At 39.3% G+C, this 27,973-nt stretch overlaps 3 protein-coding genes and 1 long non-coding RNA gene across 17 annotated transcripts in view; 1 reads left to right on the forward strand and 3 right to left on the reverse strand.

Moving 5' to 3' along the window:
* The window catches only part of LOC134861649 (uncharacterized), a 32,385-nt gene extending 14,088 nt beyond the window's left edge, over nt 1-18,297 (reverse strand). For 11 of the 14 annotated variants that reach the window (XM_063879025.1, XM_063879023.1, XM_063879018.1 and 8 more), the window contains exons 1-14: nt 14,826-14,936; nt 7,108-8,657; nt 5,365-5,706; nt 5,128-5,232; nt 4,891-5,009; nt 4,357-4,575; nt 4,154-4,241; nt 3,630-3,782; nt 3,025-3,122; nt 2,442-2,614; nt 2,239-2,355; nt 1,343-1,597; nt 1,069-1,200; nt 76-945 (exon numbers count right to left, since the gene is read on the reverse strand). In XM_063879025.1, coding sequence (XP_063735095.1) covers nt 76-945; nt 1,069-1,200; nt 1,343-1,597; nt 2,239-2,355; nt 2,442-2,614; nt 3,025-3,122; nt 3,630-3,782; nt 4,154-4,241; nt 4,357-4,575; nt 4,891-5,009; nt 5,128-5,232; nt 5,365-5,706; nt 7,108-8,657; nt 14,826-14,874 — 4,270 coding nt within the window. In that variant the 5' untranslated portion in view covers nt 14,875-14,936. Of the gene's footprint in view, nt 1-75; nt 946-1,068; nt 1,201-1,342; nt 1,598-2,238; nt 2,356-2,441; nt 2,615-3,024; nt 3,123-3,629; nt 3,783-4,153; nt 4,242-4,356; nt 4,576-4,890; nt 5,010-5,127; nt 5,233-5,364; nt 5,707-7,107; nt 8,658-13,841; nt 14,002-14,825; nt 14,937-17,181 lie in introns of those variants that run through there. The other 3 variants (XM_063879013.1, XM_063879011.1, XM_063879012.1) reach the window with 3 other exon arrangements.
* A 1,966-nt stretch (nt 18,298-20,263) lies between these two features.
* On the reverse strand, nt 20,264-20,918 carry LOC134862421 (uncharacterized). Its single transcript, XR_010165508.1, has 2 exons — nt 20,803-20,918; nt 20,264-20,502 (listed from the first exon to the last, which is right to left on the reverse strand). It is a non-coding gene; the product is annotated as an uncharacterized LOC134862421 (long non-coding RNA).
* Nucleotides 20,919-21,343: 425 nt separating this feature from the next.
* kcnk5b (potassium channel, subfamily K, member 5b) lies at nt 21,344-24,373 on the forward strand. Its single transcript, XM_063879720.1, has 5 exons — nt 21,344-21,615; nt 22,221-22,332; nt 22,892-23,058; nt 23,176-23,344; nt 23,461-24,373. Exons 1-5 carry the CDS (start codon nt 21,430-21,432, stop codon nt 24,156-24,158), a joined length of 1,332 nt encoding a protein of 443 aa, XP_063735790.1. The 5' UTR covers nt 21,344-21,429; the 3' UTR covers nt 24,159-24,373.
* On the reverse strand, nt 22,398-27,959 carry LOC134862051 (serum paraoxonase/arylesterase 2-like). Its single transcript, XM_063879722.1, has 9 exons — nt 27,830-27,959; nt 27,622-27,689; nt 27,329-27,384; nt 27,039-27,204; nt 25,857-25,980; nt 25,564-25,764; nt 25,356-25,437; nt 24,727-24,855; nt 22,398-24,626 (listed from the first exon to the last, which is right to left on the reverse strand). The coding sequence occupies exons 1-9, from the start codon at nt 27,910-27,912 to the stop codon at nt 24,465-24,467; spliced, it is 1,071 nt and encodes a 356-aa protein (XP_063735792.1). The 5' UTR covers nt 27,913-27,959; the 3' UTR covers nt 22,398-24,464.
* Between the last annotated feature and the right edge of the window lie 14 nt (nt 27,960-27,973).

Raw genomic sequence — 27,973 nt, forward strand, 5'->3', positions numbered from 1 at the left:
AACAGCACACAAAATAGTAATGGAGAAGTAAATGGTAAAGAAATGTGAGAGATTAGCTACAATGACATACTGTACCTGGTGGTTTGGAAACAGCCTTGTACAGAGGCCGATCAAAAACGATGAACCAAACATCTCCATCGGCGCCCTGACTATGACTGTCAGCCTGAAGCCTCTCTAGAACTTCTCCCTCAGTTTTCGCCTGCAGTATGACCGTCTTACGCCATGTGCCCTCATTTTCTAGCTTCTCCTCTGACATTACACCACGCAGTGCAAGCACATCTTCAATCTCCTCGTGCATCTGCACTCTATGTCTTACAATCGTCACTCTCTTCTTTGTCCTACGCTCCACTGTCTGGTACGGTACCACTGAAGTGACGTCTGAAGATCCAGCCTCCAACTTCTCCTCCATCTCGTCTTGCCATTTCCTTTCTATCTGGCACAGCTCCTCTCTCAAGCGGTCATCAGACTGACTCTCTCCCGTCACGTCTTCTTCACTCTCCTGCTGTACCTGGGCCTCTTCCTCTTCAGGTAATATACCTTTTAAAAACACCTGCTTTATCTGCTCTTCCAATTCATCCACTGCATCCTCCTTTGCCACTGTTAACTTCACAGATTTCTTTAAAACTCTTTCTGTTATATGCTCAACCTGTATTCCGTTTCCCTGCTCCAAATCTCCCTCCTCTCTTAACTGTTCTACCTCTTCCTTTCCCAGTTCCTCTTCTATTACTTCCTGAAGTCGCTCTGCCACCTCATCCATTTCTTGCAGTCTTTCCTCTAAACCCCTAACTTCCCTCAGCTTCCATTCCAAAACATCGGCCATTCTCAGCTCGCCTAACAAGATCTCAGTTTCCTGCAGACTCTCAAAGACTTCCTCACTGGTCAGTTCTTGATCCGCCATATGCAAGCCCTGCTCCTCCTCTTCCAGGAACTGAGCTTGGCGTGACACTGGGAGGTTTTAAGGGGAAAGCAAAATAATAAAGCATAACAAAAGGAAAATATGATTCATGTTTTTTTGAACAATCATTATTGAAATTCAGAAGTTAATGTTTCCACACAAAGATCACTCACATAGTTTGTTAACATGCCCAAGTGAGGACATGCTGATGATTCGGTCAAAGCAAAGGAACCAATCATCTGGTTGTTTCAGTGCTGGTTGTAATAGTTGGTCCATAGAGCTCATTTCTGCCAAGCTGAACTTAGCTGACAACATCAGAGAAAAAATATGAAGAACATCATACCAGATGAGCAAACACACACAAAGCTTACCAACTGCAAATCCTTAAACAAGGAAGAATATCACCACATTGGTTTCTGCAGAAGTTTTTACGATGAGTGCAAATACCTGGCTGTTTAGCAAAATCAAAAGGTGGGAAAAAGGGGAAAGGAGGATAACGCCTGAACAGGGCAGACCACTCGTCCTCTGTTCTCCTCTGCTGTTGTTCGTCAGATCCAAGCTCTGGCCACAGCCGACTGACTGACTGGGTGATGGTTTGAGAGCCAGTCTGCCCAGTCTCAGTCTCAGTCTCAGTCTGCCATGTTTCTGTGTGAACCGACTGCCCCTCCTCCTGAATGGAAATCTTCTCAGACTCCCCTCTGGCTGTGAATAAATGACCGAGTGAAGACTGTTGTGCAAAAGTTTTGCTGGGAACGATGACAGTCATTATGAATGCTTCACAGTGCTTCAAGCGTGTTTTGGACCAAAGCAGATGCCAAGCGTTTGTACGAGACTCTTGTAATTCAAGTAAGCTCAGGTTAGTAGAAAGCTGAATGGAAGATGCCTCTCATCCTTCACAACGAGAGCAGATGAGAAAGGCTAGTTCTCTACGTCTTTAAGTGACACTGGGGCACTGATGATTCAGTCAGTTAAGAAGCCAAAAAAATGAGAAGCAAATGAAAAGCCATTGTGCAACACAGATCAAGCATCAACTTCAGAAACGGCAACAAAAATGAGGAAAGGAGCCTCAAGACTGGAAATGCCTGTGTATTTTAGAAAGAGAACTACAGTAAATTACCCTGGGATGATGCCAGGGAAAGTATTACGTGGGTGACATTACCCACATGTCAGAGTAAGTCAGCATCCTGACAAGGAAACCATCTGTTCCACAGCTGACAGGCACTGTTTTCAAAAGGATTATGGGCATGACAGCAAATGAGCCAGACGAAGGAGCATGTTAATTTATGTGATGAGGCTATAAAAGCAGAAAATATGCCAGAAAGCTCTGGTGCGGCTCCTGGTACCTGGGAATTCAGGAGAAGGCTGGGGTTTGTCAGATGTCAGCATCAGCGACCAATCATCCACCTCAGACATGGTGGATGATGAGGGTTGTTGCAGGAGCTGGAGAGTTTTATCTCCAGCTGAAAGAGCGAAAAAAGTCAGAGGCAGATTATCGAACCTGCGCGCTAATACAAATTTCAAACATAGTTCACACAGTGGCACATACCTCCATCCAGGTTACGGGAAAGCCTCTTGCTCGCCGAGCGTGTGAAGCGAGGGGCTGGGCGGTCAATCAATGAGCTGGCCTGGCGGGTCTGGGCCTGAGTGCGCCCGCTGTACCGGAACTTAGAGCCCAGGACGAGGAAGCGCCGTGATGAGGGTGGCTCCACTGTTGGAACTCTGAAAGACAAACACACTTCATTATCATTCACTCAACATTAAATACATTTTCCAATTTAATTTCAATTTAAGTCCGATGGACCAGGAAATTAAAAGTAAATTACATCATTAAACATGAAAGGAGTTTGAATTCCCTTAAAATTGTCAGTTATGCAATAAGGTTAGCAACAGCTTCGACCTTCATCTAACTAATTAGACAAACCCTTTGAGGTCTAATTCTAAGGTCATGACCATGGGCATAAAGCTCTGCCTCTGTGGTTAAACTGCCAGGGAGCCAATATAGGGCTTAAGCTGTAGAGAGCAGTTAGCCAATTATCTGGAGGGATAGAAACAACCTCCAAATGACCTCTGTTGCCAGGCAGGGAAGTGTAATTTAGAATGTGTGGTTAGGTTAAATGACCTGAACTTACCTGAAGAAGGTATGGTTTTCAACGCAAACTTTCCAAAGCTTCTTTGAGGCTTTGTAGTTGGGCAGTTTAAAGCCAATGGTGCTTTCATACTGCTCTTGCTGTAAATGAAACAAAATAAAGTCAAATATAATGAGCTTAAGTTGATGGGATTATTCTGACATGCATCGATATGAATCTGCTGGGCTGTATGAACATATTGTAAAGCATATCAATACTAAAAGACAATTTCTTAAATTAAAATCTTCGAAACATTTTGTATATTATTAAAAAAATGTATGCTGGATATAAAAATGCAAGTGTGCAAAATAGTCTAAAATCAAAACCTGAGTTTCAGTGTGCAATATATTTAAGGATTATTATTCAAATGTATTAATCATGATGTTCAGTCATGCTAAGTCTGTATTAAGCCAAAAGTAGATGTATTCATAGACTTGACATACATTTACATTTACATACAGCTGCACAGCATTCCCAAACAATGTAAATAATGTACAGATACAATAGCATTTTAATCCAAAAATAACATTATAATTCTAATGTAAATGAATAAAAACAATTTAATTTAAAATATAGTGAAAACATTAAAAAGGTACATTCAGATGTACCTCTGATGGCCTGATTTTGATAAAGAAGCTGCTGCGTTTGTAAGAAATCTTGAGAACTTTGGGCCAAGGGAAACGGTTAATCCTCAGCTTGTCCTTGTAAACCATCAGACCACTAGAGCAAACCCCGAGCATGATGTCGACGCCATCAAGATCCTGGATGCACAAAAACAGGATGAAACAGTTAGGATATTGCAGCTTTGCATGCCATCACCCTAACACTGCAATTACAATAAACAGTCACTGGGAGGCAGACTTTTTCACACGGAGGACATGGAGTTTGAGGTCATCTAGTTTAAAATGATATTAAGCTCTCCTTTTTTTCCAAAAGGGGACTTCAATTTTGTAATTAAAATGTGGATACTACTGATGTAATACAAGCGGGATGCTGTAAAATAGCCACGCACAGGAAGTCGATCCTTGAACTGTTGAATTTAGCATTTGAAAAATTCCCTTTAAATATTTGCATCAATAGATTACCAACACAACAAGGGTGTAAACAGGTGACTTTATATTCAAAAGAATACCTTAGCTTGGTGCAAGTCAACTCCGTACATGGCGAGTTTCTTGGCGTTTTCCAGAAACAGCAAGTCTGCCTGGGCTGGGGTCATCGCCCTGGAAAAAGACAGATCATCAAGTACTTTTACATTTTAATAGTACATTTTATGAAACGTAACTGGAGGCTACAGATTGCCATCACTTTGACGTTCCAATTTTCCCCATTGATTACCTGTATGTGCGGTGCAGCTCCATCACCTTCTCCTCCAGCTCTTTGCTCTGTCCTGGGGCCAGGCTCAGTTCACTTACATAATCCTCACCATGGAGCTCTGGGTCATACTCTCCGAGCTCTGACTGGGCTGTGTAGGAGCCCAGCATGGACAGTGTGACAAAGGAACAGGGAAGAACACCTCGCATAATGTCCTTCCTCAGCTGGACACACAGAAAGTACCTGGAGAAGATGTGAAGGGACAACAATAAGCTCACTCATTGAGACGTTGTAAGTATATTCTGACTTTACTATAGTGTGGATTTGCTGGTAATACCCACTTTAGAGTTAGCTGTGAAGCTACTTTTCGTTTTTTTTTTAAAATAACGCTAGCTTAGCTTAGAGTAAAGACTGGAAGCAGGGCAAACGGAAAGCATGGCTCTGTCCTTTAGAATAATCAGCCTACCAGCACCTCTCCAAATAACATATTACCTACATCACATAGAATAGGCATATTTGCCGAAATTAGACTATTCCTTTAATAATAGAGATATTCACCTGGTGAGGTCCTCAGTCAGCTGGGCTGGATCATGAGGGTAGAACTTGACGCTGAATGTAAACTCATACACGGCACCTGAAACCTGTTTCCGGATCTCTTTGGTAGACTCCATCCATGTCTGCGGGATAAAAAATGTGGTGGGAAATATTTTAACATCTGCTTACAGCCAACTTCATGTATTATAAGAGTATGCTTTTGCAGAGTAACTTTATTAGAGGGAGTAGAAAAGAACCTACACAGGTGGTTGGGTTTTCCCAGTGGGCGAGGCCAAAGTAATCCCTCTCCAGCAGGTTGACATGGTCGCACACCTTTGTAAGAAGTTCTTGGGCTTTAGCATGTTTCTACACAAGAAAGAGAGACAGACAAACGTGGAGAAGGAGATTATTTAAATTACATCACCATTTGATTCTTTAACATGGGTATTAGCCATTGGAATAAACATTCTAAAAAGTATAATTTGGGAGGCCTCTTACATCAAGCTCGCACTCAAACTGAGTGTCGTCCAGTAAGGTGACTTTGCATTGCATGGTTTTCTGACGTTTGGGGCCTTGAGCCTCTTCTTCCTTTGTCTTCTTCTCTTTTACAGGCTTCTCCTTCTTCTCCTCCACCTTTGTCTTCTCCTTTGCCTTTTCCTTTGTCTTCTCCCTTGTCTTCTCTTTTGCCTTTTCCTTTGTCTTCTCCTTTGTTTTCTCCTCTCCTTTGACTTCTTTCTCCTGTTTTGCGGGTTCTTCCTCTTTTTTCTCTGTGTCCTCCTCCTTCACTTCCTCCACAACTTCAGGCTCCTTCTTTATCGCAGCCTCTTCCTTTTGCTCCTGCTTGTAGAATAAAGACAAAACATTTGAAAAGAATAAATAAGAGGAATGACTCATTGTTTTTGTTTTTTTAATGACAGCACAATAATTAATGCACAGGGTACAGTTCTTAGTAAACAATAAAGATACTGCTGTTGATGCTAGCTGCATTTTAAGAACAGCATGGATCGTTTTTGTGTCAGGCCAAGCTTTCAGCCCAGTGCACCACCGCTACTTTCGCTGAGCAAGCTGTCCACATCATAAAAAATTCATAAGAAAGAAAAAAACATGTGTTCCTCTACTACAATCCAATCTGCTGCGTGAATTTGTACACATGAGAGCTCTGTCTTTTTAACCTTAATTCACACTCTTGTGATTGAGAGAAAAGTTTGATATTTTGGGAATAGCACGTTGTTTTTCTTGCCTTGAGTAAAATGAGAAGATCAATACCACTCCTTTATCCGTGCATTAAATAAGAGGCTACAGCCAGCACCAGTTTAGCTTAGCATAACAAAATAGAAGAAGGTGGAAATGGCTAGCATGCTCTGTCCAAAGATACTTGGGTGATTCTCTGAATCGGGTGCCCTTTGGGTCATTTTTTTGGAAGAAAAAAAAAGTTAAATATTGCATTTCTGATTGTTACATTTGGTAATGGACTACTTAAATATTTGAGAAAACACATTTTCCCACCTCAGGCATAAAATCCGAATAATTAGGAATTTAATTAGGAATTTCCATCGTTTTAAATTCAACCCCGTCACAGACAACTTGGACTCTGTGTGGGTATTCAAAAATATATTCAAGTTAATTCTTGTTGAACCTCAATAGTCGGATGTCCCTTGTAAGAATGACTACAAACAGTTCACATTAAAGTCTACCATTTAGTCATCTAAGAAATGTCAAAAGTTCAACCCTGTTATAATGAAAAATGGTGACAGGGTTGAATGTGACGGGGTTGAAGTTCTACCTGCGCCTCGAACGCCAACTAAATGCTTTAACATGCTTTATCTCCATTGTTTAAACTGAACAAAAACCAAACAGGGTTAATGATTGTGCGTGATCATTTCTTGACCAGGAGCGGCAGTCTCCTGGAATCTTATTATCCAAGTGCCAACTCTGGGTCACTTCTACCGACCGTAAAGGACATAGCCTGGCACCGCAATTCCCAGTAAAAAAATATTACTTGTTATTAATTATATTGTTTAACTACAAGATCAAATGTGTTTATTATTAAGCTCTGGAGATGCTGGCAGTGTGATTTTGCTCTTTGGGCTCAATATCGCCTGCTTTTTTTCTCCGTTTCCAGTATTGGAGCTAAGCTAAGCTAACTGTAGGTTGACAGAAAGATATGAAAGTGGTATCAAACTTCTCACCTACTTTGTGGCAGGAAGACAAAGGTGTTATATTTGTCAGTGTCACACTCACCTGTGTCTCTGCGCTGCTTATCGAGTGCTGATCAGGAGCCTGTTCAGTGTCTGGCTCAGTTTTTAGCTCCGGCTCTGGAGCTGCAATCGGTGCCTTTACCTGCTCCTCACTCGGCCCTTTCACCTCCTTCTTTCCTTTTTTCTTTCCTTTTTCCTTTTTCTTCCCCTTTTCCTCCTCTTTTTTTTGCTTTTCTCCTGTCTTTTCCTCCTCGTCTTTCTTCTTGACCTCTTCCTTCACCTTGTCATCCTCTTTCTTTTTTAACTCTTCTTTTGTTTTTTCATCTTCTTTCTTTTTAGTCTTCTCTTCTTTTGTTTTTTCCTCTTCTTTCTTTTTGGTCTTCTCTTCTTTTACTTTCTCCTCCTCCTTTTTTGTCTTCTCTTCTTTTGCTTTCTCCTCCTCCTTTTTTGTCTTCTCTTCTTTTGCTTTCTCCTCCTCCTTTTTTGTCTTCTCTTCTTTTGCTTTCTCCTCTTCTTTCTTTTTAGCCTTTTCTTCTTTTGCTTTCTCCTCCTCCTTTTTCTTAGCTTTTTCCTCTTCTTTCTTTTTAGCTTTTTCGGCCTCTCTTGCCTTTTCTTCCTCTCTCTTCTTTGCTTTCTCTTCTTCCCTCTTCTTTACCCTTTCTTCTTCTTCTGCTTTCCGCTTAGCTTTTTCGTCTTCCCTTCTCTTTACCTTATCATCCTTTTCTTTTTTCTTTACAACCTTTTTGTCCTCATCTTTACTTTCTTTCTTTGCGGCTTCTTCCTCCTTGTCTTTAACTTCAGCGGTATCTTTCTTTTCTTCTTCTTTTGTCTCCAACTGTTCCTCCTTCTTTTCTACAGTCGCCCCTGCTTTCTCCTCTTCCTTTGACTCCTCTTCTTTTTTCACTTTTTCCTGTTCCTTTTTCTCCTCGTCGCTTTTCACCTTTTCTTTTTTCTCCTCGACGTTTTTTACTTTGTCTTCATCACTTTTCCGTTTCTCCTCATCGCTTTTAACTTTCTCCTCCTCCTTTTTTTCTTGTTTCTTCTTGGCGTCTTTCTTTTTCTTTTTACTGCCCTTCTTTTCGACCTTTTCTTTTTCCTCTTTTGGTTCTTTTTCTTCCTTCTTTTCCACTTCTTTTACCTCTGCTCTTTTCTCTTCCGCCTTAGCCTCTTTCTCCTCACTTTTCAGCTCTTCTTTCGTCTCCTCTTTTGCCTCGTCTGATTTTTCCTCCTTGTCTGCCTTATCCTCCTTAGCTTTCTCGGCTTCGAACCCCTCTCCCTCAGAGCATTGTGAACGGCGTTTGAGGAAAGAGGAGAAGAGGCGAGACAGGCCCTTGCCAGCAGAGGTCCGGGTGCGAGGCTTCAGCTGCTCCTCCTCAGGGGAGGTAGCTACGTCAGCAGGCCCAGGCTCGGAGGTCTGCTCCTGGCCCTCCTTATTCGACTGCTCCCCCTCCGACTCGGACGTCGCCGCCGCCGGCTTCTGTTTGTTCTCTGGTTCTGGTTCAGGTTCTGGTTCGGGCTCTGCGCCACTGGCCTTCTGTTTGCTCTCAGTGTCGGCCTCACTCACTGCACTTGCCTCTGTTGTCATGGTAGCCACTGGGAAGGAGAACAGAAAAGAGTCAAAGGTGGAGGAAGGTCACGGTGTCGTATAGTGTGGCTATACTTGGTACACAACAAACAAGATTAGGAGAAGTAGTTTATAAGCACATGAATAACTTCACACTGTAATTTCACAATGTAATATTTTGGAAATTAATCAGCAAATTAATTCATATCGAAAACAATCATTGCACTAAAAGTCACATCTCCCGTGTTCAATCCCAAATGCTCAGCAGAGGCTTATAATTCTGATTTTATTATGCAAATAGGGTAATATGTATGCACGGTTTATTATCACCAATAGCGGAGTCATTTACCACGAGCAAATATCAAAATAAAGAATACAAATTGTTGCTTTAATTTATTGTTTGCTTCATAATCCCAGTGGCATACATGAGACTTTCTCCATAAAACATGAAGCCAACTGCCACCCACAGATTATGTTCTAACTCAAACACACACAAACACACGTACACCACTTCCTCACACAATAGCCTTCCTTGTTGAAGAGTGTGTCTGTGTCTACATAGAGTTCTGAGAGTGGGTTCACCATACTGCCTATCACAGACTCATTAAATCTCACTGACACAAAGGAGGCATTCTGCTCTGGAGCTGCGTATTAGCGGTGCCTGCATCATCCTCGCCAGGCCTGCCCTGCCCTCCATCTCACACGCGCCCACCCTGCACAGGTGATATGAAGCACTACGGTGATATGACATTATATGCAGATATAAATTGGTTAACCAATCCCTTCCAATCAATAGTTCCTGGTTATGACACTTTTGGCAACCAATGAGCAGAACAATACAGGAGATGTAAGCAAATATGTCACCTTCTGTTTGGAGGCAACTAACAATTATAAGTATTATGGATCAATCTGACAATTATATTGCATATAACTGTAAGAATATAGTCCATCACAACTGATATAAGTCTTTAAATATGTTGTTTTGTCAGTATAAAACCCAAATATATTCAGTTTAACATGATTTAAAACTGCAGCAGCGATGGGAGACACCAAGGCAGTTTTAAATATGTAACAAACAGTGCAAGCGTACTTGCCTAAGTGACTTATAATAAAACAATGAGATTTAAAGTCACAGCAGAAGGGCCTTGGACTTTAATGAACACGACTTTGATTCACTAGCTTGGCAGCGAGAGGGCCGTTCTGGTATATTTATAAACTTCTAACCAGCTTAGTAAACAGTGCAACTCACTAGTATTATGCAATCACTACACTTTCCTTATATATCTGTTACAGTAGTTGTCTTAACAATCACAGTTTGTCTTCAATCTGACTGAATCACGTTTGTACTCGGCATTGTCTAATTGGTGACTAATGCTTTTGTCTCTTCCATATGTAGTTCAAGTCCCACACTGCCTTGTATGAAGTGGGGGAGGGGGATGCTAGACAAGCAGACAGGCAGGCAGGCCGACCTTCCAGATGTACAGGCCGTCCCAAAGGGTGCAGGCTGGCCCTCTATACCATACACTTCTCACTGGCACTACGGGACAGCAGGAGGGGAGGAGGGGGTACGCACACAAACCAAATCCTCTTTAGCCCTCCCATTGTTTGTGTCCAGTGACCAATAACTGTGCTGCACACTATAACTAATCCTGCCTACCCTTCCCCCCACCGGACCCCCCATAGGCCTATTCCCTAGGTCACCACACACATACGCACACACCGGTATGCATCAATGCCCACAGGCTCCTTTGGGTCTTTTAATGCTCTGTCATCTCAATTGTGATTGTCAGGGCACAGACATGCTCCTAATGGACCAGCTGAGCTTGTGTCTGCTGCCTCCTCCATTTTGTGTTTCCTATCTAACATCTCTGCTATCAGCCAGCTGAGCAGGGCTATCCTGCATCATGGCCCATCAAGATAATGCGACTCCACAGGACATCTAGAAAAGCATCAATCTATCATAACAAAATGCATAGTTCTTGCTCGGTTTGGAGGTAATTAGATGAAATATAGCTGCTCTGTAAAAGAAATCTGCCCTCCATCCTACATAATTGGCGGCTCTAATTAGCTAAATTATAAATGAAGTAGGCCACCCTCTAGCAAGAGTGAGCTGTCTGCTCATAGCTGCTGGATCAGGTGCAAAAGCCAAGGCTGGAGGGGAATCAGGATTTAATTTAGAGTTTATGTGACTTCCAATTGAATTTAATGTTACAACAGCAAGATCTGAAATGTGATTAAACAAAGGATTTGCGTTTGGTTCAAATTAATTAATTCAGTAGCTTAAACAGTTTGACCCCAAATGTATTAATTATTCTCATTACAATTATGCAAAATAAAGGTCTGAATTGATGCTAACCCAGTGAAAACACTGCTTAAATTCATTTATATATTGCCAACTAATCCAAGTTTCCAGTTTTAAAAAAAGAAATTCAAGCAATGTCTAGATACCAAAACAGTTATATCATTTGCCAGTGATGCTGCAGAGCTGCTGCTGTGCGTGTGTTAAGTGTGTGATGAAATGAGACGAGAGCTGAATGGAGAGAGGAGGAGGTATAGTATATAAATAGCTTCATGTCTTTAAGTTGCAGGGACTCATTAGCCTTTACAGACAAGCTCATATCTATTTCTGTTCACACTGCGCTGCACACAACACACATATGCACATGTGCATACATGAGTGCACAGCCGCAAATGCATACACCACAATAGAACAGTCTACAAAAAGATGACAGGATATATTTCATTTGTTTTGAGGGAATTCACTAAACACTGGACACTGACTGACAGCAGGCTCGAGTTCCACAATAACATTACCCTGCAGCAATACAGGGACAAAAAGAAAGCATGTTTCCTGGGTACTGAGAGTAGGCTTAAGGAATTAGAAGGAGTTTAGAGTTAATCGTCCCCCAAGTGACCAAGTGAGATTATCTCCAACTATCTACCTGCCTACAGTATCCATCTCACTGAGTATCAGTGTGTCTCCCTCCCCTGTCTTTCGGCTCTGCCACTCTGGATGTGCATGCATTTGCATGTGTGTGGGAGAGAGGGTATGAAGAAGTGCTGGGGCTATCAGCTGTGCTGATTCATGGTTTTATGTGGAGCCCCGCCTCCCTGGCTTAAAATCAACAGAAATGAACAGAAAGCCGAGATATCAGTCCTCTGGCCCCATGGTGGCTCCTATTAACCTCTCTCAGTAAACACAGGCGCACCAACATACACGCAAACACGTGCCTGGATAAACTGTTATATGTTCAGCTGACAGACACAGGCCCTCCCAACAACTTTGTGAAAACACACAAAAAAATGGGTGAGCAGGCCCTGAAACCCAAAATCATTATAGTACACATGAACTTCCTATTGAAGGATCCTTAAATGACTAAAACTTCAGGATCAAACTTTAAAGGAAACATTGTAATCATGTGACACGATATCTCTTGAGAGTACTGTGTGATAGCTATTGGGCTACAAAAGGTTTATTTTAGTCAAGTCCTTTTTGTAAACCTATATCCAACCATTCCCTGATCAATACACACAGATGGTCTGTGAGCCTGATGCTGTAACATGAACCGACATGGGAAAAGAGTGAAGTAGCTTGATTGATTTACTGTGGTTACCCTGAAAGCAATTCTGAATCTGTCTCCAACATCCCCTTAGACCAAGCCCATTGAAGAAATACTATAAATGTATCTTAGTGCACAATTTGGAAGAAGTGTTAAATGTTTATGTTTGACACACACAAAATCCAGAGTTGTGTCTTGACAGTGAGATATCTTAGTAAAAGGATTTGAATAATGAACTCAATTGACTATTTAAATAAAATACTTTTGCAATTTTCCATTATTTTTGTTAATTTAAAGTTCTTAGGCTCGAACCCACCAAATCCCTCATTCTTAAAGAAAACAGCAGAGGACTGTGTGTTTATTTGTAAGTGAGTATTTAGTGGTGTACACACAACTTAGTAGTAGTGTAACTGCACAAATACATCATAACTCCCAAAGGAGGATTAACATCAGAAATCTCTTCTGGGTCCCCAGTGACCTCACTCCCACACAGCGGACCCAAAAACATCCTTCAACAGCCATTCAACACTGCTGATTCAGCAGAACAGGAGATCCAAGCACCCAGATTGTATTTTACCTCTTGTCATTTTTTTTTTACCTCTGTGTTTACTTGTGTTGCACTTGCCAGTCCTACTGAAATAATGCCACCCATGTCTCTTTCTCATCCTTACCACGTCATATATGCAGCACTCCATAAAAGATAATCTGACTATATTTATCCAGCAGTATCATCAAGGGGGATGAGGCTTATTGGAGAAGTGTCTCTATGTGTGAGGGGAAGAACACAGACACAAAATCACATATGGCGTCCGCCAGCAAAGATGGATATTTTTAACCTTTACTATCCTCTCCAGGGTAAAAGCAAGTCTTGTCAAGCAGAAGAAATCGAATTCACAAGCAATGCCATCTGAAACAGCATGAAAAAACAACATCGGAGAAGACACATAGCTGTGTAACACAAGTCACAGAAGCATCCAAACCAAGAACCTCCCTACATGATGAGGAACACTACCTATTTAATATAATAATCATTAACAAATACAATATGGCAATCATGTTACTTACAGTCAGGTCATGACAATATATTAGGATTTGTTTCTCTAATACATCATATATGATTATAATAATTTCACATGATCTGACCTCTTTACTGTACTTGAGCCATAAAAAAACTGAAAATATATATTTTCGTCTTTAGAATCATCATTTATCATCCGTTACCAAAGTTTTCATAAAATAAACAAACTGTGTGGCCTCTTTTAGTAAACAGATAACTTGTATTTCCATTCCTCTTTACAAAAACAAAACATGGAGAAAAACATCGCTGGCTCAGTTTACCGAGCACTTGTGATTTATCGGGATGTTGTAAAACAGCGAGTTGGCTGTTTAAATTGTGCAAAAAGAAGGATTTATACATATAAATTGCTAAAACAAATCACAATTTAAATATTACACAGTAATGTAGTAAAACATGACTTCAATTTCCAACTTTTTGTCAATATAACCGCACAATTAGTTGCCGGCTGCATCGAGCCGGCGTGCCGGGGTATTTAAACAATCTGTGTATGAAAATGGCGCCGAATGTACAACAAAACAAATACACACCAACTCATCCCCACTACGCGAGCAACACACATGTTACATTACGCTTACCTACTGCAGGATTAGCATCAATGGGAAAGCAAACGATAAAAAATCCGACAAAATCCTATATTCCGCACGTTCAGAGTAGAAACAATGTTGCGGAGCGACACATGCTTTGTTGTGCTGAAGGTGTCCGACGCTCGTAAAGGGGTGGAGTCTTGCTCTAAGGCTCCGACCTGGGTTGACCAACCGAGCTACGACCAGCACCCCTGACAACCACATGGACACAACTTTCATATAAAGCTGATTACGGCTGCTAAATATTAGGTTATGTCAAAATACGTTTGGATGCTGCAGCAATCCAACATTAAAAGCACGTCACAGTTATCCAGAAGAATGGAAAATAAACGACAGATGTATGTGTATCAGTCGTTTTTACTTTGAAACAACTCATTACTCTGTTGGTACAACACATAAAACGTTCTTACAAACGTCTCAAATAGGCACGGAGAATGGGGGCCAAAGAGTGCAGTCATTAACACAGTACAATGTCCAGAAACAGGAGGGGGGCAACCGGAATATTCCTCAGAGTCCTGCCCAGTCTTTTCAGGCAGCAGCGTGGTGCATTCATGTGCACAGTATGAGGTTGTCAGGACTACAACTATGAGACAAATGGTGAGATATTAAAAGAAACACAATTTCAAAATCATTAGGAAATGGAAATGCAATGTCCAACAACATATCCACCCTCAACTTTCTTATCTAAAAATAAAAATATACACCAGCCCATGTGCTTCCGCTCATGTGCATACACATACATACAATTTGTCTATATGGACCCCACCCATCTGCCTGACCCCATTAGGCCCATACAACTCATAGGCTGAAAAAGGGGGGTAGGGGGATGTAGAGGGGTTCATTATTCTCACAGCTACACTGGGAAAGGCATCATCACCTTTGTTTCACAGAGGAAAGTTAATGTGCCATGCATAGCACTGTCAAGTCTAATTTCTGTTCAATATTATGTGTACAATATGTTCATAAAAGACTTACCAGTAAAAATACGGGTCCGTAAATCTTTCATAAAGTCCAAAAGAGGCATCGCAAATCAATGCAGACATCAAACCGCAGACAACTAAAACTCTTGCACAGTAACAATCGTTTATCATGTTTTTGTGTTTAGACTTTGATCACTGAACACAGTGATGACACATCATGAAAACTGCTGATGTTAAACATTAACTGTAACACTACTGTAATCATCTGACGAAACCCAGCGGCGAGGAAGAGCAACTTTTAGATATAGTTCTGCTTCAGTTTGGGATTGAATGGAAAGTCAGAGAGTTAATTGAGAGACAGCAAGGAAGAGAAACAAAGGCTTCATGAACTACTCCTGTTGCCTTCAGTTGCTTAGGAACCCATGCCCTGCCCTGTTCCTACTGCAAGGAGCAGGTGTTGAGCTGGACCCAGGAGAGGGAGGAGAGACAGAAACGAGAGGGGAGGAGAGGAGTAGCAGCACTAACAGTCCCTCGAGACATTGACAGACTGGAACCACAGACTCTGAGACGACACACCCAAAACACTGACACGCACTTTGTGGTCCCCCCATCAGTCTTCTTCATTTGCTCAAAAGCACAGCCAAACACGCAAATGAAATGCTGCCTGCCATGCATTGCTCCAGCTGAGTGCATGGGGGTTATGTTTGTTTGGAACATCTTTATCCCTATCTGGCAACATTACTCAGTGATTACATAATGTCCGATACCACTGCCACCCAATTCATCTTTCTTTGACTTTCAATACTGCATCTGGGTACACATCACACACACGCACGCCACGCATCCTTCCCTGCCGTATCTTATGTAAAACAACTTGTGCAGCTCTGAAAATGCTTTAAATATGAATAATGAGTGCATGTGATGGAAGCATAGTTTCAGGGTTTTTATTTGTGCTCATGAACAGAGCTCTCAAAAGCACTAACGGGATTGATGGTAGCAGTGCATCAATATTCATAGTGCACCATTGTGTTGTGAAAAATTCATGAACCAGGAATGTTCCATGTTTCAGCTCCTTTCTGCCAGCAGACATGTCCCCTATCCTTCTTGTCCAAGTTTGAATTATCCCCTTCTTGCACACCTTAGATCATTTAAATAATACAGCATGATGTTTTCTCCAAGGGGAAGAGTCAGGACATGTCTAGGTTGCAAAAATATATGCCTCCTGTACGACAATATAGAGAATAGGGCAGGACAACTTTCCCCAAAATAAATGAGTCATGGATTTTCTGCAGCTGGTAAACAGTTTTGAACATTTGCATTCAGAGACAAAGCTAAACAATGACACAGATTGGAAGTGAAATGCTTATATTAATATGCATACGCTTGGATGCTATCATAGATCTCTTAATAAAAATCTGTACCCTGGTGCTCACGGTATTGTGAACAGAATGTGTTGGACATTCTAGGCCACCTAAGTACACATTACATTCTCGATCATCTGATGCTACTGTAAATAGTCATGTTTACTTAGTTTACACTGCCCCCAGGTGGATAGATGGTATAGGAATCCACTTTTACATGCTGTTCAATTGACTGTTAGTGGGACAGGTCTGAAATAAAAACTGTGAACTTAGAGTCTCTTCATAAAAAAGCTTTACAGTGAAAGCCAAAAAACTATGAGTTCTACATAATTTGTTCTGAGAAAGAGGGAATCCCCGCCAATAATACTACGCGTCAATACAGAGTTTTGAGGCATGCTAGAAGCATGTGTTCATGAGAGATAAAGATGTGTTTCATCCAGATGCCTCAGGGTGACACAGTCACACAACCCCTCCCAAAACTATTTTGTGGTGGGTAGTTACCAGCAGGTCAACCACAGCAGGAACACGTAATTTCAGAGACTAAACTTCTAAAAGGGATTCCTTCACAATGTATTCTTTAGATCGTTTTAAGGCTCAACAAGGATTTTTTTTTTTTTTTTTAAATGGCTCTTTACAAAGAAAGTACATAAAGAAATAGTCAACTTTGAGAAATAGTCATAACTATGACCACGCAAATGCAATTATAATAGAAAAGCATTTTAACCAGCAAATAATGGATATAGAAGATACAGAGAAAGTCTGCACTTAGATGCCAGGAAGAGTGGCAGATCAAATGGAAATCATGAATGATTAATAGTCTCTAAAAATAGTAATGAATTCATCAAATCTTTGCATTTATAAAAATGAAATGCCTCTGCAGCTGGGAGTAGGATTGCTTAGCTATAATCATTCCTTGCATTACCTTAAAATCTATTTGTGGTATGTGGACTCTTTTGTAAATAAATTAAGGTAATATAATTGTTAGTGTTGTATGCAAAACAATACCAATTGCCTTTGTCACACTTATACAACCATAAAGAGGATACTCACATCATGTCAAAGTTGAAGGTTTTTGTCGACAATCCAAAACCAGGTTAGAGGCAGGGAGAAGGAGAAATGGAAAAAGAGTGTAGTTCAGAAAAATACTATACCAAATACAAATTCAGAAAAAAATGGTTTTATTTATGAAATAAATTAAATATATAATTAAAAAAGTGACAGCACACATGGTTCAGTGAGATGTAGGTGAACTGAAGTGTAAAACAGTTTCAAATGATTAACACAGAATAATTATCGTATCTCAGTTTGTATTTACGACTTTGTTTCAAAACTCACACAAATAATGTAGTCACTAATATCATAGAGTGGTCCAACTACTATGTTGCCTTCAATTGTTTTTAGTGCATATCAATGTGCACCTTTTTTGTCATTTCATTTGTCACAAATACCATGTTATCTGTCCTTGAATGTTTCCTAGCAGGTTACTGTTGTTCACTATACAACTCATTTCCTTTTGATTCGTCAACATTTAAACATTCAATGATATTTTCTAGTTTTACATTTAACCATGCATTTTTCATAAAACGCATTAAATGAATAATACACATCAAAAACTAATTTAAAGCTAATGGGCTTGAATCTGAAGATAAATAGCTATTTGAAAGTATATAATATAGTGCTAGCACACAGAAACAGAGCGTACAGGTAATAGTTGACCCAAATCAGTTGTTGAATCAAAAATAATTGTTACCAAACGCTTTTCTTTAGATATCCTTTTCTGATGTCGGTATAAGAAACATACTCATGAAAACGTACATAATTCCGTGGACAACATGTCTGTTTAGCTGGGGTTGTGTTGCCTCGTTTATAACATTTTAAGCTCGTTATCTTTGCTATACAAAGTATTAGGGGCCTGGAGTCTCTGGGCTTTTGAATGCAACCTCACAGCAATCATTTGGTAGACATTTCTGTTTAATTTGTCATGCCATCGACAGACTACAGGAGGCTAGGTGTCCTAGTTCCTTATTCTCCAGGTAGCTAACAGCACAAACATCTTTGACATAATCCCCCTAAATACGGTTCAGTGAACTCTAAACGAACTGCCGTCGCGAGCAGACGCGAAATTAAAAGCCTCGCAGGAATAGGTGTGTAAAATGTAAACACAGTAACGTGCAGGCGAGTCATACCTGAGCAGACAGATGTCTCTTCTGTGCGTTTCCTCCACCTTTACTTTGTTGCCATAATTCCCGTGTTTCTATTCAGAACAACTCTCTGCAAGGTTTCCACAAAGAGGCGGTGTCGCAGCCACAATGACGAAGCACTAAGTACTGATGGGTGGAGTGGAGGTGGGAGTGTTACTTTCAGAGGTGGAAATTACTCAGATCTTATACTTGAGTAAAAGTACAAGCAGAGGAGGGAAGTAGCCTACATTTACTCAAGTACTGTACTTAAGTACACATTTGAGATACTTGTACTTTACTTGAATATTTCCAGTTGATGCTCTTTTACTCCACTTCAACTCAGAGGTGCATTGTGTAGTTTTACTCCACTCCACTAATTGAATACCTTTATTTATTTTGCAGATTAGGATTAATGATGTGAAGTATAATCAACACTTAATTATGACCTTAGTTACACCTGGAGTAACATCCACAAGCAACCTCATCTTACAAAAAAACATGAAATGACCATGACGAGATCAGGTTGTCCACAAGGTACCCTGCAGTATACACAGTCATTAAAACTAGCTGCACCTTTACCAGCTTTGATAAACACATTAATGCATCAATAATTATAATCAAAACATATCATATATATTATTCGGAAAGGGACCAATTTGCGAAATAAGTACTTTTACTTTTGGTACTTTAAGATGAATTTGTTGCTAATACTTTTGTACTTTTACTTGGGTAACCTTTTGAATCCAGGACTTTTGATTGTAACAGAGTATTCACTCTAGTACATCTACTTTTATTCAAGTAAAAGATCTGAGTACTTCTCCCACCATTGAGTACAATAGTGTATGAATACTGTCTTACAAGTAAAAGTTCGGCATCAAAATGTTTCTCAGGTAAAAGCATAAAAATATTGGCATACAAATCACTCAATTTACCTTTGAATTGTAGTACAAGTATACAATAGCAAAAAAAAAGGAATACCCAATTAAAGTTCATGTACCTCAAAAAAGTACAGTACTTGAATAAACCTACTGAGATACTTTACACCACAGGTTACTTGTAAAAAGGCGTGGTGGTGGTGGAAAACTCAGATCCTTTAAAATGCTTAGTAAAAAGTAACGTTTTAATTAAGTCAACCTTTAAAATAATTGGAGTGCAGTAAAGGTACAATATCCATCTGTGTAATATAAAAGTAGCTTAAAAATTGAAATGTTCTATTCAGGTGCAATTCCCTCAATGCTGCTCTAAAGTAAGCTACTTGAGTGAATATAGTAAGCAACTTTTCACCCCTGTTAAATACCATATCACTTTCTATTTTTAATCAGTGATATAGGCTACTGGTTGTCCTAGAAAGTAAGATACATACAACAGTATTTGGCCATACACATGCAAATGCATTTCTGTTTACCATTAAAGGTGAGCCAGGTCAAGTAGTTCTTAATAATCCAATTTGCCTCAACACAGATATAGGGTATGCATTTAAGGAATCAGTTATACAATATTGTTCATGTTGGCATAAAGGATTCCTTGTTAAAACATCACCTCAGGTACAGTAGCTGTAGATTTTTGCTTGAATTGTTTCAGTATCAGGGCCTTGACATCAAAGGAATGTGTGGTCAAATATTAAGCTATCATTCAACAAAGGCAAACTGTGTGCCAGTGACCAGTCACACACAACTGATAGGAGCAAAGTCAGAGCCTCCAGCCAAAGTAAAGACATTTATGCAAATGTTTTCCAACTCTGCTGATGGGTCCACATGGGGGTGCTGTGGTATTTTTACATGTGTGTAGGTCGAGTTGGATGTAGAAACTATAACCGTTATCTATTAAAAAAAAAGCCCCTGGACATGTCTTTTTTTTTTTAGCAAGTAACAAAGTAAGAGATAATAAATGATTACATTAACATACATGTAGATCCTGTATATACAAGGAATAATAATTCCTTCCTCTGTTACTGATTGTGTCATTTCCTGTTTATTTTTTGTATACCAGGGTAGTATTTTTTTTACATTTTCAAACAATGTGCTATAAATTCCTGGTTATCCTACTTCAGTGCATCAAGTGCATAAGGCAAACACATATCCTAGCTATGGCTCCATTCTATTCTCCCTTCAGAAGCACTGTGAATTCCCATAAGGTGCAGCACATCCCCGTCTGGCAGCTGCTACAGCTGGAACATCTGTCTCAGTGTTACCTATAACAAAACAAAATATATCGTGACTTTTTTTGCACTTCCCATGGGCAGTTCAATAGTGTTTTTTGTAAGCTGACTAATACTCCTTGTGATGAACAAACTGTCCTTAATATGTGCACTGAGCCAGACAGACAGACAGACAGACAGACAGACAGACAGACAGACAGACAGACAGACAGACAGACAGACAGACAGACAGACAGACAGACAGACAGACAGACAGACAAACTACAGTATAATTCAATTAATTCATTCTTTCACATGCACAATATTCTTACATTGTTGAAAACACCTCTTTACCATTATCATGCTGAGCAGCCAGGATCCACCCAGTGTGACACACTCAACCCCAGTCTTCTGGATGAAGATAAGAGCAACTGTCATCACCACCAACATGCACAACTTCACACACAAAATGCAGGCATGCCTCCTCACAACTGCAGCTTACTCAGGACGTGTTGCCCCCTATTGGGTGTTTCTATAATTGCTTCATTCAAGGTATTCTGCATTCATGTAAGAAAGTATAGAGATACAAATATACACATTAGCACTTTTATTGATATATATGTAAATAAGCACATTCATTTTATATTGAAAATAAGGTGAAAATATGTTGATTTGGCATCTACAAAAACAATTGGTCCCCTGCTTGATAATGTTGACACCTTTTAAAACAATAAGCTCGATAGATTTAGTTTTTGCATTTCTCTACTGTTATTTTAAATCAATAGGAATATGATCATATACATATAAGTCTAAAAATCCACCATCTGATATACATTTCTAAACAATGAAGCTGAGTTTGTTTTTCAGCAACGTATTGCATTATGTTGTACCAGGAAGAAAGCAGAGCGGGTGGGATAAGGGCAGTCCTCTCAGGAATTAAAAACTACTCGGCGACGTATAGACTGAAGTTATGACTTTAATATGGCAGATAAGGGACCTTTTTTAACTTCGTGTATCATTTTCTACTTGTCCATCGGGGCCGCAATATTTCAAATTCTCGAAGAGCCAAACTGGAAAACAGCCAGAGACGAGTATATCGAACAAAAGAAAGTAATTTTGAAGAAATATGCCTGCTTAACAGAGGAAAGTCTGGATGAGATTTTGGAGGTATGAAACATGCTTTAATAATAGTGTATGACAGGAGAAAAACATGACTGAGATAGGTAGGCAAACTTGTACGTAACTTTTCGCGGTGATAGACCAACTATACTTTTGTAAAGTCACATTAAGTGATCAGATACAATACATGTAATCAACTAACAGATGTTTAACAGTGTCATTTGCCTTAGGCTATTAGACGTGTTTTAAAGCTTTGAGAGCTAAAAGAGAAGCTTTTTACCTTTACATGTCAGGAAAAACCCAAACCTGTTTTACCTGATTTAACAATAACACAACCGTATGCTGGCCGAAGCAATAGCCTAACTATAAACCGAGTTCAATGTTTTTCATGAAATGTTCATTTGTGTTCAAGCTTTATTTCACATGGCATTATGCGAGCATGAATGTGCATGTCTCCCACCTCCACAAATATCTGAATGTTTCCTTAGGGTGTGTCCGCTTTAATGGCAGCTTTGACGTTTTGAAGTTGACACTTTGAATAAGCCATTTTAAACGGTTTCAATAAGTGTGTAACTTATTGGTGTTGATAAGGAAAAGTAGTTAAAGAAATTATAATTGCTTGTTAATGGGTTTTACTGTGTCTATTGTCCCAGATAGTGTCAGATGCTGCAGGCCAAGGTGTGACCATCACTGGGGACAAACAGCGGAACACGTGGGACTGGGCCAACTCTGTCATCTTTGCTGCCACCATTGTCACAACCATAGGTTTGTAGCCTATGACATGTATACATTTAGCTGCTGTGAGTAAATAGGTTGACATAAAACAAGGATTATGTTTGTTTTAATTTTTATTATCAAATACTGTCAATATTTGCTAACAGAATGAATAATTGTCTTAAAATGCCACACTATTTAAAAGACAGACCAAGTGTCATACATAGTACTTAATACTTACTCTGTACATAAGTCTTAAAAATAATTATCTTGAAGATTTGTCGGGAATTGAGAAACCACAAGCCCTGATTAATAAATGACTAACATCAAGAACAAAGACAATAAATGTGCCGTTGTAAATGTTACTGTATTTGTAAATTAATTATTTGCAAATGATCAAACTATGACTTTCCTGCTAAATGAATACTTAAGCAAATTAAAAACATTTATACTAGAGGAGGATAATAAGAAGGTCTTTTTCTTTTAACCTGAAAACACCCATTTTATAATAGTATCCTTTATGCTTTATTTCCCATCTGTAAATGATTAACAGATGACCTAACCATTAATGAAGTCTAGATGTGTGAAAATTAACTCCTGTAATCCACAGGTTATGGTAATGTTGCTCCTAAGACTCAAGGTGGTCGTGTGTTCTGCATCCTGTATGGTCTGTGTGGGATCCCCCTGTGTCTAGTATGGATAAGTCAGCTGGGTTCATTCTTTGGAGACCGGGCCAAACGTCTGTCCCAGGTTTTGATCCGAAAAGGTGTTTCAGTGGTAAGAATTTCATTGAAAGCTGGAGTTAGTATTTTTCTGAAAACTGTTAATAAAAGGGTGCTCTATTATGTTATTTTAACATTGAAATGTAATGTGTTTTTTCCGCCCTTCCATTAGAAAAAAGTCCAATTTACCTGCACAGCCTTATTCCTGTTATGGGGGCTGGTCGTGCACCTGGTGATCCCTCCATTTGTTTTCATGTCTTTGGAAGGATGGAGCTACCTAGAGGGCCTCTACTTCTCTTTTATCACACTCACAACAGTTGGTTTTGGAGATTATGTGGCAGGTATGTTCACATTAGCATAATATAAGTCATTTAATTTAAGTTAAGGTTTCTCTGAGGTTGTTTGTGGTTCTAAACTTTTTGGTTTGTTAAGTCCTATGAAACAAATGTCGTTTCAGGTGTAAATCCAAACATAGAATATCCCAGGCTGTACAGAGTGTTTGCTGAGTTATGGATCTACATGGGCCTGGCCTGGCTGTCTCTATTCTTCAGCTGGAATGTCCACATGGTAGTGAAAGCTCACAAAGTGTTTAAGAAAAGAAGGCACAGGCACAGACACTACTATAATGAGGAACCAGAGCCTGTAGAGGAGAAGCACAATCCAGAAGTAAGGCGCTCTGTTATTGACATCTTTAACTTCTTATCAGAGGAGGAAGAAGACTATAGCACTGTCATCAAGGCAATTGGAAACAAGGAAAAACAAAGACTGCCTGCAAATAACATAAATCGCTCTAAGAGCTGCAGCGACATCCTGGCCAACAACATCCAGACCCTGGATCATTCGCCACGTCACAGACGCATGCTGAGCATCAGTGAAGTGTTCATAAATGCTATCACTGATGTGGACAAAGGCAAACACGAGGTGCGTCCTTTAATACAAGGTGACAACAGAGATACTGAACCTGTACAAAGTGTGAGTGCAGATAAAGAGGGGGACAGTTTTGAATTAGAAAGTGATGGCCTCGTCTTCACTGTACCCTCCAAAAATACTATGGAAGAGGAAATTGTTCACCATCCTGATGGTGGAGGGACTAGGTTTACAATAGCCAAGGTAATAGAGGAAAATGGGTTGATGGACAAAGATGAAAAAGGATAAAATATATTTTCTCAAAGATCGTATACCTTTACCAACATTGTAAAATCAGTTGGTCTGAGTTGTGTGAAAGACCAAAATATGACACAATTAAAAATACTGTCCTGTATCAAGAAAACAAACTGCATTTTGTGAATATTATACTAAATAAATGACTTACGGTTTCCACCTTCACAATGAGCCAGTGTTTGTAAAATAAAACATTTCTTTCTTTTGCACATTGTGAATTAATAACTTTTTTTTTTTTATCACATATCCATCCAAATCCTTTCTTACAACATCATTCTTAAAAAATCATTACATAAAAGATTATTTTAAATCACAATACAGGGCTTTGTGGAAAACAGAGCCAATTAGCAACTTTCCCTCAAAGGGAGCTGCTACAGTGGAGGCAACTAGCACATGGCCATTATCACCGTACTCCAGGCTCAACACTGGTTTCTCTGAGAGAATGTTCTTGATCCGGATGACCTGGATGAAACAGAATTAAAATGATCAGGCAAATTCAAATAACAATGATAAAATACGGTTTAATTAGAAAAAAACAAACAAAAAAAGCCCCCCCGCTTACCTCAGAGCCGGCCGGATCTTCTGGGTCATACTTTGCCAACTTCTGGCCATTTGGATGACAACCGAGCCATATGTCACCTGTTTTGTGGTCCACCTCGATGTTATCACAGAGTGAACCAACAGCTACAGACTGGATGGAAACATCACAAACAATAAATTGATCATTAAATATCCGTCCTCCTGAAATACAGATGCAAAGTGAAGAATATAGATGTATAAATAATGTGTTTAAGGATTACGTTACAATACAAGCACGGTTAAAGTTCATTTTGGGAAATACATTTTAATTACTTTCTTTCTAAGAGTAAGATGTTAGGGTTGATACTACTCTAATATCATGAGAAGACAGCTAGCTGCTAACTTAGCTTAGCCTAAAACTAAGACCTCTGTCTTTATAAAACAAAATCCACTTACTAACACTACACAAAGCTCACAATCAACACATTATATCTATTTTTTTCATTTTCAGGTTTTACTGGGGGATTTCCAGTTTTAATATTAAGCTAAATTAAGTTAGCTGTAGTATGGGTCTTCTCTCACTTCCTTTTCAGCAAGAAACAAATAAGAGTATTTTCGAAAATGAATCTAATCTAATTGTTTTCCACAGAAAAAAATAAAACACTGTATTACCTTTACAAACACTAATTGTTCCCCTTCTTGTCTTTCATAAACGTTGATCTCATGGTCAACAATATCTGAAACATAAATATACCTGTAAAAAAAGAATATATTCATGTTTTATTATTTTAGCTTTGCAAAGGCAACACATTCCTGTGGATATACATTCAGTTTAAAAAACATGCAGATGCAGTGACTGCTGAGAAGAATTGAGTATAACCGTCGGTCAGGTGATATGTTGATTCCATTTGCAGACAGAAAGCCATTGGCTGCCACCCTGACTTCCTCAGGGCTGTAATACACAACTTCACACATGGGGTAATCCAGGATGAGAGTCAAAAGGTGGACTACATCACTGGAAAAGTAGTGATCATTTGTGGCGTAGAAGCTCTCTTTTCCAACTGCGACAATGTCATTTACACTGAAAGACACAATGAATGAGATAAAAAGCTGCAATAGATTGTCCAATGTAAAAGGTGTGATACTGTTATAAATGTATTGTACAGTACATACCTGTGGAGTAGGGGGTGGGTTATAGTTTTGAGGTGCACAAGTGTGTCCTCCTGAACAAGATGAAAGATTTCAACTTGGCTTTTGTGCTGAGGGTGATTGACAACAAACAGGTAAACAGAGTCATCTGAAAAGAAATAGCAATGTGTTGTCATTAATCCCCTTTTTTATTTTACAGTGATTTCTATTAATTTCCTGACCTCACAGAAAGCTGAAATTAAGTAAAAAAACTAAACTTAAAATGTCCATTGTGGTTGATTTAGTGACAATTGGGGTTATTATGGTAAAAGCAGCTGGGGTTAACACCAGTTTCCAGAAAAGGTTTTAAAGACAGATTTTTGATTAACAATCACAGTCAACTGAGGACAGTTTCTTGTGGATGCTTCACAATAAAAGGTGTTTGTCCAGTCTATAAATGTAAAACAACAGCAGTGGGAAATGTTGCGTAAGTTGTAGCAGAGACTTAAGGCAGCTCTGATATAGAGTGAACAGTGAAAAGTGTAAAACAAATACAATCAAAGTACAAATAGTATCACTGGATTACACACTGCATTCCTCTTAATCTAATCTCCTGGTGCAAAGACAATTGAACCCCGTCTGAATGGCTATCTCCACTACCACCTAAAACAATATAGAGATGATTGACTAAATGTAATAACATTAAACTATTATTGCAGGAGAAATGCAGAATTAAAATAGCCACAGAAATCTGGTTTTAATTCATGAAAATAAATAAAGAAACCTCCAATTTGCAACTTTTTCAAAAACTAAGTAAATGCCTTGAAAAACTATTAATTTTTTGAAAAAATATAAAATTGCAAACAAACAACAAATGGTCCTCTAAAGCATTGAATGTAATATACATAATTATAAAATTAACTGGCTTTCTGTATACTATTTCATTTTGCAACAAAGTCCCTGAGACTTACTTTCAGTCCATTTTACTTGGTTAGCATTAGATGAATGCTTGTGTTATCAACAACAGTACCCTAAGGACATCTTTTGAACTGTGAGAACTGTGAAATGTGCAATATCCATTTGGATAAAATCTTAGGATATGAATTTACAAATGTAAGATGATGAAAGCTCAACCTTAATGTTAACATTGATTTGGCAGTTCTGAACATTTCAAGCACATGATTTATTTTCTTTTTTGTGAGATGTTGCACATGATTTGTGCTTTACCTGCTTCATCAGTGTATACACTAATGCCATGTGGGTTGAAAGAGTTAAGGTCCAGTTCTCCTTTGATTTGTAGCTCTACTGGAGTTGGCTTCGGGTGCAGCAAATCCAAAATGTAAATTTTCCCTGGTTCATCGGAGAACCAAGGAAGTCCAGGATATTTCAAACCCTGAGTGAAAACACACCATGTAAGATGTTGCAATTTTCCGTGAGTAGGGATTAACTTAAAGAGATATACAGACAAACTGGTAATCACAAAAGATCATGCAACAATGCTACCATTTTGAACATACTGTGCTTAGAAAGGCCAGACCATCTTTCAGTATTGTGATATCCTCTGCCCCATACTCTGCACAAAACAAAATAAAAATGTGTTATGTTTTTCACTTCTTTAATTTTGCCACCCTGACATGATCATACAGCTGACACTTGACCTACTGCAGCTAACTGGGACTTTAAACCCTGTGTGCATGCTCACATTTGGCAGGTAAGCGGTCCAAGCACAGAAATGCATTTAAGCAAAATAACATTTTTGACACTGTAAGTGTCAAATTAAGACTATGATATGAAAATAAAGTTATCTTACCAATATTCTTTAAATATTGACAGTTGAGGTGTTTCACAGGCATTTCTCTTGAAGCAAGCATCATTTCACTGCAGAGAAAAGTAAAATGACAAAGCTTTTCATAGGCAATTTCTGGATTAAGCAACAGTTGTCAACATTGAAAATAAGTACAAGTAAACCTCTGCCATACCTCCAAAGGTGGTCTTTATCAAAATTAAAAAGTACTTACTTTAGTTTAAGGAATTTGTATCCAATGAAAGCTGCAAAGGCAACAACAGCAGCAGCAGCCAGTACTTTCTTCATGGCTGCCATGATTACAAGCAGTGTCTCTACAAGCCTACAAAGCAGTGAATATAAAAGGTCACACAGGAAG

The sequence above is a fragment of the Eleginops maclovinus genome, chromosome 3, assembly GCF_036324505.1.
Source record: "Eleginops maclovinus isolate JMC-PN-2008 ecotype Puerto Natales chromosome 3, JC_Emac_rtc_rv5, whole genome shotgun sequence".
Classification (NCBI taxonomy): Eukaryota; Metazoa; Chordata; class Actinopteri; order Perciformes; family Eleginopidae; genus Eleginops; species Eleginops maclovinus.